The following is a 14291-nucleotide window of genomic DNA, read 5'->3' as shown; positions in this document are numbered from 1 at the left end:
CTTATCCTAAATCTTAAAAATTCATGTTTTTTTCCCTCCTCGAAGCTCTCACAGAACTTCATAAAAGCAGAATAGCATAAATAATTGGCAAAAAGAACAAATAACACAGAAGTTCAAAGGCAACAGAGACATTCATTTAAAAAAATTACTGCATGTCGCCAAGATCAGTCATGGTATGAGGAAGACAGTAACTAATTCTTACTGCCACTATCTAATTCCCCTGTATGTGCTGGTAAACTAGGAAGGAGAGGAAGGTAACCAAAGCAAAAAGACTAGCAAACAATAGTTTACTCATAAACTTCATAAATCAACCACTAAATTCAGCCATGCAAGTTATCACCACATGCCCAGTGTGTAAGAGAAAGCAAAACATCCCTGCACAAAAATAATTTTTGACTGTCATTCTAGTGCTCTGTTAGATTGTCTAGGAATACATGTTGAAAATATTCAGCTTTTACCATGCATCAGAGTGAGTACGCACTGCACAGAAGGTTAGGGATAATAAGAACTTTGGAAAGCCAGATGTTAAACAATGCAGTCTAACAAGTGCACTGACTGCCTGGCAGCCATAAACTACACACAAACATCACCAATTCTCAAAGACAAGGGTTTACTTCGATTTCCTTTTTCTTTTTATCAACTCCTCTCCAAAATTTATAATTAGAACATAACATTCTGTTATTTCCGGTGCCTCTAGGAAAATACCCTTTTTCTTATAGAACTTAAAAACCGTATTAAAAAGCCTAAGCAGGTAAGTCTAACACAAATAGAGAGAAATCCAAAACCCTTCACCTTTCTACTTTCTAGTCCGTGAGTATAATGATAACAACAGGAGACTACATGAGATAAACAACATCTAGAGATTATTTCCATGTTTCTTCTAAGCCTTTAGTTGGGAACCATGTTTACTTTCTAGAAAAACTAAAAAACACTATTAAAGTATTTTCCCTTTTAATTCCTTGGTTTGTATCTCACAATACTACAGTAAGCTTTCATATTTTTAAGTATAAAACCAACTTGTTCTAATTTCCCATTTTTTAAAAAGATTTATTTTATGTATATGAATGCTCTATCAACTTTATGCCAGAAGAGGACATCCCACTATACCTGGTTGTGAGTCAGCATGTGGTTAACAGGAATTGAACTCAGGACCTCTGGAAGAGTAGATAGTGCTCTTAACTGCTGAGTGATCTCTCAAGCCAGATTTTCCCAGTTTTTTAAACTAAAAAAAAATATAGCTTAGTGGTAAAGTGCTTGTGCAGTATGTGGAAGAACCGAAGTTCAATTGGGAGCGCTTAAAGTAAATAACAAGCCTGAAACTAGCATTTTAAAATTCTTGAGTATAAACATCAGAAAGAAGAAATGCAATCCTATTGTGAATTGTGAGTTATTGGTTTGGGAGTAATGTAAAAACAATCCTTCAGTAGTTTACCCATTATCACGAGACTGTGTTTTGATGTTGGGGATGCAAGGTCCTGGGGATGGAACCCAGGGCTTCCAGGGCTTTGCACACAATAGCCAAGTGTCACTGAGCTACATCCCCTGTTTGTAACTTTTAAAGTTATGGTCTAAAATAGTCTTTCTGGAATCAAATAACTGTAATTCAGAGTAGAAAAATAGAGTCTAATTTTAATGAAGTGGCACCTAGCTGGGAACAACTGATGCCATTTGAGAACTAGGAAAATACTCACCTATAAGGTGTCTTGGATTGGTGGATGTGCAAGGTGTAGTAGAAAACAGAAAAACTGTTATAGAGAAAAAAAGACAGTAGGCCAAATTACTGAACCAACCGTTTCAAAATACCTCTGACATGACCAGCACTCTTGCACAAGTAAAATGAACAAACACCAATGTCTGTTCACACTTCATTTTCATTTCTTTTCGGCATCCTTCTTGACCCAGATATTACAGTCTCTTAACTAGGTTTTCTTTTAATTACTCCTGTTAAATATCAAAGGCAAAACCCAAGCTACTGGAGCTAGACATACCCAAATCAGGGGAGCACTAATGATACAAACTACTTCTAAGAGTTCTAGTTATCTGAAAAGCCAAACCTACAAGACAGTACTTTAGCACCAAATTCAAGAGTTCAGGGGCTGGGAGTACTGCTCAGTGGCAGAGCACTTGCCTCATGTGTGTCCACAGACCTCTCTGTGTGAAAGTTTCCCCATTTTCTTTCTTCATTTTGGCAACTCTGGGAATCAGACCCAGAGTCTTGCACAAGTTGCTCAGTGTTCAACCAACGAGCTATATACACAGCTCTGTGCATTTTTTAAATTAAGAATTTACAGCCCCATTATAAAACAGCTATTTTGTTTAAAAATTGAAATCTACATGAAAAAACATCAAACTCAAATGTGAATAAAGCAGAAAGCTCAAAGCTAGCTCTGCTCTGACTTGACTAAAATGGGCTATCACAAGAAAGAGGTGAACATCTTTATGTCACCAAGAAAATTCCAGAATTTGACGTAGTTACTTAATATTATTTAATATTATAACTATACTAAATTTATGAAACACAGCTAAAAGCAAAATTTGAGGAGATAAAACTCAATTTTTACAAAAATGTTAAACCACTAATGAGTTCCTTGTATCTTGCTATCACAAAATACGTAATATCAATGATTTATTCTATTGACATCATTTTGCTACATTTATATTCTATTCACCTAAGATCTACTGAGCATGTTCTGTGAAAGCAAGACATGTCTGACCTCTTAAAACTAAGGGATCAGGAAAAAGAGGCACCAAATTTTTCTATGTAAGTACAAAACCAGCCAGGGATGAAGCACACCTATACTGGTTTCTGAACTGTGGCAATACTACAAAACGACCTCTGTGGAAGTTAAATTATTTGATATTTCTATTCCTTAAAAACTTTTAAAACTCAGCAACTGTTACATATTCTCAAGCAATATAATTTATTTTACTTACAAACTCAAGGAGAGTGTATGCCACAGAAAAACCCGGACACCATGTGAATGAACACAAAACAACCAGAGTGTGTGTGCTCCAGCAGCACATACAGTAAAACTGGAGCAATACAGGAAATCAGCACAGCCCCTGAACAAAGACGACATGCAAATCTGCGAAGTGTTCCATATTTTTTGAGAGAGAGAAGATAGGAAGAGAGAGGAGAGAATATAAAGCTGGGTAGGTAGGAAAGGAGGGAGGCTCTGGAAAGAGCTGGGGAATGAACATGATCATTGTATGGAAAAAATTTAAGTAAACTAAAAGGGGGGTGATGAACTGCTGTAAATACTAATCCTTTAGTACTTGGTAGTATTAAAGTACTTTGGAACTAGTCAAAAAATGTTTTCCCCGGGAACTTTCATACACTTTCTTTCTGGGAATAGAAAAATACTAAAATTTTCACTAAAATAAACACTATACAATACCTAAATTCTAAGCTTTTAATAAACCACATAAAGGGGCTAGAAACACAGCTCAGTGGTTCAGAGTAAATACTTCTCTTCCTGAGGACCTGAGTTCAATTACCAGCACCCACATTAGGCAGCTTACACCTGCCTGAAACTCCCACTCCAGGAAAATCTCATATCTCTGACCTCTATGGCATTTGCATTCGTCTGTACATATACAGATATATAAAGATAATTAAAATAATAAGAAATCTCTAAAAAAGGAAAAACCACATATAGATTAATTTTAACTATAATATTCGACCTTTTTTCTAAGTCAATAATGACAACAATATAGGAGACAGTATTCATTCTTTGAGAATGAAAAATAAGTGAAAATATAAGTAGAATCACATTATTGTTGATTTTTAGTCTTTTTTGTCTCTTGTGAGTTTTAAGGGGGTGTGAAGAGAGAACATTTCATGTAATTCAGGGTGACTTTCAACTCATTATGCAGCCAAGGATGACATTGAACTCCTGCTCTACCTGTCTCCACCTCCAAGTGCTAACACACTGACACTGTTATGTTGTTTTTATTCTACTTTATTACATACTAATCCCAACAAGTAGCTTATTATAGATTACTAACACCTGAGGGTGTATTGTAGGGCTCAAAAACTATATATGAAGCAGCCATGAATGTGATTTCCCATTCACCTTGGAATACTATGACATGCTCAATAATGTAAGAGCAATACGTGTACACGAACAAAACCTTATTATACCTAATGACCAAAGACTGCTAAGAACTGTATCTCAAAATTGATCTAGTTAAGACATAGAATGATAGCACACTGGGGTGCATGTTTAAAATGCAAGTTCCTGAAACCTATTCCAAAATCAGTAAAATAGGACCTGTGGGTCTAGAGTAAAAAGAATCAGAAGTTTCAGTAACTGCCTCAAAGCAATTCTAAGGCACACTAAATCTTAAACAGTGAGGGAAACTCCTCAATAGGCATTAACTTCTCTAATATATTTCATTCCTACTATTAACTAAGATTCCAGGCAGTGAGGTGCCTAAAGAAAGTTTTGCTATACATTTTGCTGTGTATGTTTTAAAGAACAAAGTTACCACCATCCACATAGTGTAAAGAACACCATAAGGGCTCTTCTTTTTTATTTTATCATGCATAAAAATACACCCCTTTAAAGGTCACTTAAGATTTCTTCCCTCTTTTCATGTTCATACTACACTATTAAATACCCAACCTACTTTGTATTAAGTATGTTAGATGGTATCAGTGGATAAAAACTTTTGAAGTCAATCCCAAGAACGCACATGCTAGAAAGAACTATCTTCCAAAAGTTTTTCTCTGGCCTCTACATATATACATGGCACATGTGTATGCACATGCATACACACAAATAAGTAAATAAATGTGGAAAAAAAATCACATACATTAGAGAAACTCATGCTAAGAGTAATTTGCTAGCCGGGTGGTAGTGGCACACGCCTTTAATCTCAGCACTCAGTAGGCAGAGGCAGGCAGATCTCTGTGAGTTGGAGGCCAGCTTGGTCTACAGAGCTACTTCTTGGACAGCTAGGGCTATTACACAAGGAAAAAGAATAACAACTTGCCACAGACTGACCCTTCAGTTACACAATTACTTAAAAGTTGATCCTCAGGGCAGAGAGGCAGGCAGGCAAGCAGGTAAAAAGGAAGGAAGAGATACCAAAGAAAGCAACTTTTTTTTTTTTTTTTTGGTTTTTCGAGACAGGGTTTCTCTGCAGCTTTAGAGCCTGTCCTGGAGCTAGCTCTTGTAGACCAGGCTGGTCTCGAACTCACAGAGATCCGCCTGCCTCTGCCTCCAGAGTGCTGGGATTAAAGGCGTGCGCCACCACTGCCCGGCTAAGAAAGCAACTTTTTATATGTACCTGAATCACACCCTCTACCCTAGAATGTTCTCGTATCAATTTACAACCAGATTTGCTGACCTTTCTGAGTTATTAAAAAATTAGTTTTGGGGCTGGAGAGATGGCACAGTGGTTAAGAGCACTGACTGCTCTTCCAAAGGTCCTGAGTTCAATTCCCAGCAACCATATAACTGCTTACAGCCATCTGTAATGAGATCTGGTGCCCTCTCTGACCTGCAGGCAGAACACTGTATACACAATAAATAAATAAATTGATTGATTGATTAATTAATTAATTTAAAAATGAGAATTAGTCTTATTAAATAACAATCTCTTTTTTGGATACGCTGTTGAAAAACTACTACATTTATAAATTTAAAAAATTTGTGCCAGGTGGTGGTGGTTTACTCCTTTAATCCCAGCACTTGGGAAGCAGAAGCAGGTGGGTCTCTTGAGGCCAACCTGGTCTACAGAGTGAGTTCAAGACAAGTCTATACAGAGAAACCCTGTCCCAAACTCCCACCCACAAAAGAAGGAAGAAAGAAGAAAGAGAAGGAAGGGAGGGAGGGAGAAAAAAATCTTAAGACACAAATAAACAGTGATTAGCTGGTCTCTGGGAATGTTCAGTGAGTCGTGGTCTGGGAGATCCTACTGCACAGCTCTAGGCAAGACATTATTTAAGCATGAGCTCTAAGAAGCCCTTCAGCTGTACTGAGTACACAACCAAAGGGTGAAAACCAAGGGTCTTTATAATTTTTTCTCCTACCAAAGAATACCTCTCTCCTTCTACTTTCCCCATCAACATGGAGAAAAAAAAGCCAAAAATGAAAAAGAACAAAAAATATAAAGTTAGAATACCTATTTATCCAAGTATGATTCTTTCTTAACAAAGCCTAGGTACTATGAAGCTGCAGTTCACCACAAGGCGTCCTGAGTACTGCTTATTCATGCTTTACTACACAAACCTGTAATCTCAATCTCTAGACACACAGCAGTCAACTGCAGAACAGAGGTTCTCTCATTTTAAAAATGGTTCTCTTTTAATGTGACTTTTTTGTCCAAGCTGTGCTGGACCTTGTGGAAATCCTTACCTCAGCACTCCAGGGTGCTGGGATTATAGGATTTAGCCTAGACAACCAACCAAATTGGTCTTGTTTTTTTGTTTTATTATTTAAAGAGACAAATTTTGGTTGCAGATGGGAAAGACAGTTTTTAACATCAAGCATGGAGACCTCACTTTGACCCCTGCCACAAACATCAAAAGACACACATGGGAGCATGCACTTGTAATTCCAGTGCTGAGGTGGAAAGGAAAGGAACTGAGTTCTCTGGCCAGTCAACGTGGCCTAATCACACAGTCCTAGGTTCCAGTAGGAGACCCTATCTCAAAAACAAAGTTGGAGGCACCTGAGAAATGATGCTGCAGACTAACTTCTGGCCTCGATGGGCGGGCACAACCATATGTGCACATACACACAAAGAAAAAGCAGAGGGAAGGAAGACCTCACTAAACTACCCTCGCTGATCTCAGGGCTGAAATGATCCTCCTGCTTCAACCTCTAAGTAACTGGGAATACAGAGACAACACCACACCTAGCTCCTTCAAAGCTATTTCATCTTCACTTGCTTGATACAGTCAAATATAAATGCCATAAAATAAAAAAAGTTAAAAACACTACAATAGTTGCTAATTTAGGTGAGACCTTTTCTCCTTTATATTTGTAATCATAATCTGCATAAATAAAGTTGGCTGAAAAACTGGTTCCACAAAAGAGCATCGGTCAATATGCACAAGGCCCTAAGAGATCCTCATCACCACAAAACTAAAACATAAGACATATAGGAAACAAACACTAACGTTTAATCATTTCCAGTTACACAAATTCCTGCTCCTAAATCAAAGCACCATTTACGAACAGATTTTAGGGACTGTTTGCATGCCTTCTTCACTTTCTTATCAACCTGTGTAAAACACCCTCATCTCTGTTGACGACCTCACAGCATATCATAAGCTACACACCTGCTTTACCCGCCCTCCATTAAGAGACTTTCAGTTTATGAATTATTTGGTTTGTCAGTATGCACAAAGTTATAGATGCATATCTTTATGCATCTGACAATGGGTAACTTGTAGCTAACAGATCTTTTAGGGAAAAAATTCATAAAAACATAATTCCGGCTCAATGGTATATATTACTTTAAATTTTATATGTAAAAAATGCCTAAAAATGCCCTGAAATAGTTAAATAAATTTACATTTTCATTTAACTAAATACGAATATCCAGCATCTCCAGTGTTTCCATAATTAAGTTGTTTTTAGTAACTCTAAACAAATCTTGTGACTTTCTTTTACATGTAAAGGTAAAAATCTTTTTTAATTGGTTATTTTTTTCTCTTTATAAATACAAAGTAAATTTTCTTCTTTCTTTCTTTTTTTGGCAGAGGTGAGAAGCTAGTAAGATAAGTATGCACAATATAGTCCAGGCTTGGGCTGGAGAGATGGCTCAGTGGTTAAGAGCACTGACTGCTCTTCCAGAGGTCCTGAGTTCAATTCCCAGCAACCACATGGTGGCTCACAGCCATCTATAATGAGACCTGGCGCCCCCTTCTGGGTTGCGGGCACACATGGAAGGAATGCTGTACACATAATAAATAAATAAATATTTAAAAAAATATATATAGTCTAGGCTTATCTTATATCAATCTTGATATTCCTGACTCAACATTCAGAATGTTGATATATTTAGGAGTGTACCACTATACCTTGCTGTTTTGAAAATTTTTATGTTAAACCTTTATTCTTTCTCTTTCCTGATTTAAATACTATTTATTTTTTAAGAAACCTGTTCTTGATATCTGTATAAAAATAAATTTTTCACCAGGCTATGTCAATTTTATTTAAAGAATATATTTGCTAGATGAAGTTCAAATTCTGTAATCAAGTTCCTTTGAGTTCTAGTTTTTGTACATTGTTTAGAAACTAACTTCTTAGGCAAATGATGATAAGTATATGGATCTTGTAAATTCTCCTAGTGCTTTTGCACTTTCAAGTCTAACCTAGAACTTACAGATACAAACAAGTAAGAAATGGGATTATGTTTTCCACTGTCCCTGTTAAGGACAGCAGTTCCCATGACCATGTTACTGATATGAACTGTATCTGTGGTGGCCACCATCATCATACATCATTTCTACAGAGCTCAAGTTATGAATGTTTTTGGTCCTATTACTTTGTCTATTCCTGAGCAGTATTATTGCCATCCTAGTATAAAAACCTAGCAAAGTTCCTTTATTGCACGTTTTCTCTATAATTCACCATGTGACTCTCATGTTTATTATCTAGAAGAAAAATAAATCTTGTTAGGGTGCTCCTTCTAGATTATAGTGGGATTATAAATGGGATTACACTTAAATAAATAATTCATCTGAAAAAAATTCATAGCATTCTCACTTAATCTTAGAAGTAATAAAAATAGCATCCATAATTATGGCTACTGTGTTGAGAGCACTGTGTTACCAAGCCTATGTAATGTATTTATTTTAATACAACCTCATGCTAAGTTATCAGTATCGTCATATCTTTTTTAAATTTTTTTCAACTAGCTCTTTTTTTTTTAAATTGTTTTTACTGAGCTATACATTTTTCTCAGCTCCCCTCCCATTCTCTCCAATGATCCCCACACTCCCAATTTACTCAGGAGATCTTGTCCTTTTCTACTTCCCATGAAGATTATATCCATGAATGTCCTCTTTGTTGTCTAGGTTCTCTGGAATTGTGAATTGTAGGCTGGTTTTTCCTTGCTTTATGTCTAAAAGCCATTTATGAGTGAGTACATATGATAATTGTCTTTCTGGGTCTGAGTTACCTCACTCAATATGATGTTTTCTAGATCTAACCATTTGCAAGCAAATTTCAAGATGTTATTATTTTTTTCCTCTGTGCAGTACTCCATTGTGTAAATGCACTACCTTTATCCATTCTTCGGTTGAGAGGTATTTAGGTTGTTTCCAGGTTCTGGCTATGATAAACAATGCTGTTATGAACATAGTTGAACACATGTCCTTGTGGTATGATTGAGCACCCTTTGGATATATATCCAAAAGTGTTATTGCTGGGCCTTGAGGAAGGTTGTTTCCTAATTTTTTGAGAAATCTCCACACTGATATCCAAAGAGTCTGTACCAGCTTGCACTTCCTCCAGCAATGCAGGAGTGTTCCCTTTACCCCACATCTTCTCCAGCATAAGTTGTCATCAGTGTTTTTGATCTTGGTAACATCATAGTCAATATTTATAACCTTAACACATCCTTTCCAATATTTAATTCCCTAATGTCTGACTCAATCTTGTGTGTCTTAATAATAGTCTAACTCATTTTTTTTTTTTTAGTAACAGTCTCCCTTAATGACGTTTTCTTTATGGCAATTCCCTAAATGAGCTTGGTCTTTAGCATTCTGTATTTATTTGAAAGGTTTATGGTAGCTGTTTTTGACAGTCTCTCAGCTTTCCTCCTTTTCTAAGCTTGGAACAGTTTAGAAATCAAAGTGAAGTAAATTAATTCACCTATGAAATCATCCAGGTTGAGTGCTTTTGACAGTTAGTGCTGTTGAGAGTCTCTCTTTTCTGAAGTTAAATTTGGTAATTTTTACTTTCCTAGTACAGCATTTGGGTTTTCTTTAAGTGATCCTGAATAATTCTCTTACATGTACAGCCTGCAAAAATTTTCTCCTATCCAAAAAGAATAAACATAAAAGTAAATATTACTGGGTAAAGCTCACAGCTAGGATGTATTGAACTGGAAGCAAAACACTGGTGTACAGTTTTATATTCAGACTACAGGTTTAGAAAGAAGCCATCAACAAAGCTTTAGAAGAAGTGCTATTCATAAGCAGAGAATTGTAAATAAAAGACAAATTAAGTTGATACCACTATGAACTGTTTAACAAACACATACTTCTTGCAGTAAATGCCCCATCTGAGAATAACTTTCAATTAAATAATTACAGCACAGTCATCAAGTATTTATAGGTGCCACCTCACAAGGTATACAAGCCATATAAAAATGGGCAAAATATTCAAGTACAAAGTGACATTCACTTTATTTACTGGAAATACCAATATTAAAATATTTAACAAGCAACTCCTGGTTAGCATGCTACCAGACACCTCAAGTCTCAGTTACTAAGGAGGCTGAGATCAGGAGTTCCATGGCAGTCTGAGCAACGGTTCAAAAGTAAAGTTGGAGAGTTGGCTCTGTAGTCAAGTGCTAGCCAAATAAGCCAAGAACTCAAGTTCAGATCACCAGAACCCATGCAAATGCTGAGTGGGCATGATGGCCTACCTTTAGTATTAGCCTCAGGGGGCAGAGACAAGGGAGCTCCAAAGCAAATTAGCTACTAAGATTATCTACAGTGGCAATCTCTGGGTCTGGTTGAGAGATCTTAGCTCAATGAGTAACAGTGAAATACTACCCAGGACATATCCAAACATCAATCTCAGGACTCCAGGTGCACTTGTATCCACAGTCATGCCCACACACATGCAGACACAAATGCACACACAGACATGACAATGGAAAGAAAAAAAGAGAGAGAAGGGGAAAATTCTAATGATCTCCCAATATGTAGACACTGTGCAGAGATACAGAAATGGTTACAACATGGTCCCACTTAGCCCCAAAATTTATTTCCCTCACTCCTCCCTAGTTCCAGAATGATACTTTTGCATTGTATTTTTGGCCATATTTAAAAACTGCAGCAAATATAAATAGCTCCATTTAGAATACTGCTTCATAAGCCATAAGAACTTCAGAAGAATTGAAAATTAAGTAAGAAAAACACTAACTTACAAATACAAACATCCACAGTTGAATTATGATCACTATTCTTATAAATCAATTTTTTGACATCTCAACAAAATATTATTCCAATTCCTATGATGAGGCTCCAAGTAAAGACAGTCTAAAACATCTCTGAAGACTCAACTTTGAAAAAAGGATCCAAAAAGGACAGAAATGCTTTTCTCTCCTTTCTACAAGATATTACATTTTCAATAAGGAAGTATCATAGGGAAAAAAAAAAAAACGAACCATTTTTAAAGTATCACACACCATACCAACATAAGAATGTTAATGAATAACTAATGAAAAGTCAATATTCACCATCCTCTGAACAATCTTTGGCTTACACAATATGTGCACAGTGGTGAGACAAACCTACCTGTGCACATGATTCCTCAGGTGTTTTGGCACTGACTGAGTAAAGTGCTGGGAGGTCTAGCCGATGGACAGAAAACCTTTCTAGTGTATGTAGAAGTGCTGGAGCAAGGTGAGAAGTCTGACCTGAACCTCGCTCTCCAGATAGCAACAAGCGAGGCCTGTAAGAGGTTGGCTGATGATATGGTGACCTGTAGACACAAAAAATATTTAAAAATTACATATTCTGAACATGGCCCACAACCATCTATAATGAGATCTGGTGCCCTCTTCTGGTCTGGTCTGGTCTACAGATAAACATGCACACAGAACAGACTAAACATGATAGATAGATAGATAGATAGATAGATAGATAGATAGATAGATAGATAGATAGATAGATCTTTTTTAATGTAATAAAGATGGATTTTAAGTTTCTAAATACGGGGTATTCAGGGCTTCATTTCACAGTATTAAAAAAAATTATGGCTGGGTGGTGGTGCACGCCTTTAATTTCAGTACTCAAGAGCAGAGGCAGGTGGATCTTTCTGAGTTGGAGGCCAACCTGGTCTACAACAGCTAGCTCCAGGACAGGCCCCAAAGCTACAGAGAAAACCTGTCTCGAAAAACCAACCAACCAACCAACCAAACAAACAAACAAACAAACAAACAAACAAAAAAAGGCCTAAAACAAACACAAATGCAAATTCTTCTTTTTTTGTATTTTTAAATACATATTTGTTGGTGTATGTGTGGAGGGGTGGGCATGAACACACAAGGCCAGAGGAAAATGTCAGAGGTACCTTCCTCCTTTTACTACTTTCTACCTATGGCCTTCAAACAGGGGTTCTCACCAAACTGAAAGCTGGCCATTTCAGCCAGGGCTGAAGCCAGCAAGCTCTCAGAATCTGCTTGTTTCCTTTTAATGCCAGGTTTACAGGTATACACAGTCACATCTGAAGTTTTTTTTTTCTTTAAATATGGTGTTAGGGATTCAAGCTCAGATCCTCATATTCTAATTACCACTAGTTTGAGGTAAGCCTGGACTAACTACAATATGAGTTCTAGGCCAGCCTAAGATACAATGAGAGACTATGTCTTAAGAAAAAGAAAGAAAAGAATGAAAGGAAGGAAGAAAAGAGAGAAAAACAATAGGACACATAACATAGTCTCCTGAACACAGGGCATAGACTTACCTGAATGGAACTTCAGTGACCTTTAACTATGGAATTAATTATGTAAATGGAAGTAGTCATAATTTAGTATTTGAAAATTACTTTGTCTTAATTTAAAATTACATTGCATTAAAAATGTTTATTCATTATAGTGGACAACAAAAGTTGCTATAAACAGACAGTAAAAAGATAAAAGCAAGTAGAAAAAGCAAATTAAAAATAATGCTCTGTCAAGAAAAAAATGTTATTTGTTTAATTAATGAGCGATTTCTAATTCAAAATGTCTTTAGTAGCTTTGGAATCTCTAAACCCTCACCTGAAACTTATCAAAAGTTAAAGTACCATGGGTGGTGGTAAATATTTCTTAACAAGGGACAGTAAGTTGATTTCCAAAGGTAATAATCCTTCCCTACCACCACCCCCCCAAAAAAAAACCACACTACCTTTTTTTTTTAAATATACAAACTAGTATATAACATTCTTTTTCTTGGGAAAAATGAACATTAGCTGACTAGCAATGTAATTATTCACACACACACACACTAAAAACTTTCGAGAATTATGTGTAGACAAAGAAAAATCCTTCAATAAACTGCACTGGGTTCTAAACATAAGGCAAAAAAGTCATTCTAAACTAAAAGAAATTTAATATAAATACTCACATTGTAAAGTGAAGATAAGGTTTAGTTATAACAGCAGCTGGTGATGGTTTCTTTGGTGATCCTGAGTGACAACTCATCTCAAAAATTGATAAAGTATTCTCATCTTCACTATCATCTAAAATTAGAGTTTCTATATCTGTCAAAAGAAAAGCACAAGAATTGAATCTTACAAATTTGTGTAGCAACAATGCTAAAGCTAAAGAAAATGAGATTGAAAATCAAGTGGCATCAGTTAATGTATTATCTAGCAAAAATACAGATTAATTGGGCAAATTGATGAAGCTGTAGCATTTTAATAACTTATAAATATAAGTAACACAGTTCAATCACCGTGATAAATTAGTCACATTTACTAAAAGCTGTAATTTGGGAGACTTAGCTGATTTAATTGTCTATGAAAGAAATGGTGCCCTCATAAAACCCCTCCTGTGAGTACAATTTGGACAAAACCAGCCTATTTCATATCCTGTTCAGATAATAAGGCAACTGAGCAAAGGGCAGCTCTTACAAAAGCAACAATAGCAAACTGACCTGTACTTTTGAAATGATATCATATTTCAAGCAAAAACTTGCCTAATTAAGATGACATTAGGGTAAGGAGAGTACTTTTATCCTAGCACTTGGGATGAAGAGGCAGATGGATCTCTTGGAATTTGAGGCAAGGTTAGCCTATATAGCAAGTTCCAGACCAGCAAAGGCTACTTACTTAAACCCTTTCTTAAAAATAAATAATAAAGAAAGAAAAAAGAAAAATTGGGAGAGCCGGTTCAGCAGTTAAGAAAACTTACTGCTCTTCTGGAGGACCAGAGTTAAGTTCTTAGCACCCATCTGTCAAGTAGCTAATAACCACTTGTATTCTAGCACCAGAGGATCCAATGACTTCTTCTGGCCTCCATATAGCATATACGCACACAGACAGATAAACATATATAAATTTTTTTTTTTTTTTGCAAGACAAGATCTCTCTGTAGCTTTGGAGCCTGTCCTG

At 36.3% G+C, this 14291-nt stretch overlaps 1 protein-coding gene and 1 pseudogene across 3 annotated transcripts in view; one reads left to right on the top strand and one right to left on the bottom strand.

The window, feature by feature from the left end:
* Nucleotides 1–14291, bottom strand: part of Atad2b (ATPase family AAA domain containing 2B) — a 131768-nt gene that overhangs the window by 47572 nt on the left and 69905 nt on the right. For all 3 annotated transcript variants that reach the window (XM_038319166.1, XM_038319168.1, XM_038319167.1), the window contains exons 17-18: nucleotides 13304–13439; nucleotides 11492–11678 (exon numbers count right to left, since the gene is read on the bottom strand). In XM_038319166.1, coding sequence (XP_038175094.1) covers nucleotides 11492–11678; nucleotides 13304–13439 — 323 coding nt within the window. The remainder of the gene's footprint in view (nucleotides 1–11491; nucleotides 11679–13303; nucleotides 13440–14291) is intronic.
* On the top strand, nucleotides 3008–3108 carry LOC119808520 (annotated as a pseudogene).

The sequence above is a fragment of the Arvicola amphibius genome, chromosome 2 (genome assembly GCF_903992535.2).
Source record: "Arvicola amphibius chromosome 2, mArvAmp1.2, whole genome shotgun sequence".
NCBI lineage: Eukaryota > Metazoa > Chordata > Mammalia > Rodentia > Cricetidae > Arvicola > Arvicola amphibius.
This window is presented reverse-complemented; position numbering and strand designations above follow the sequence as displayed.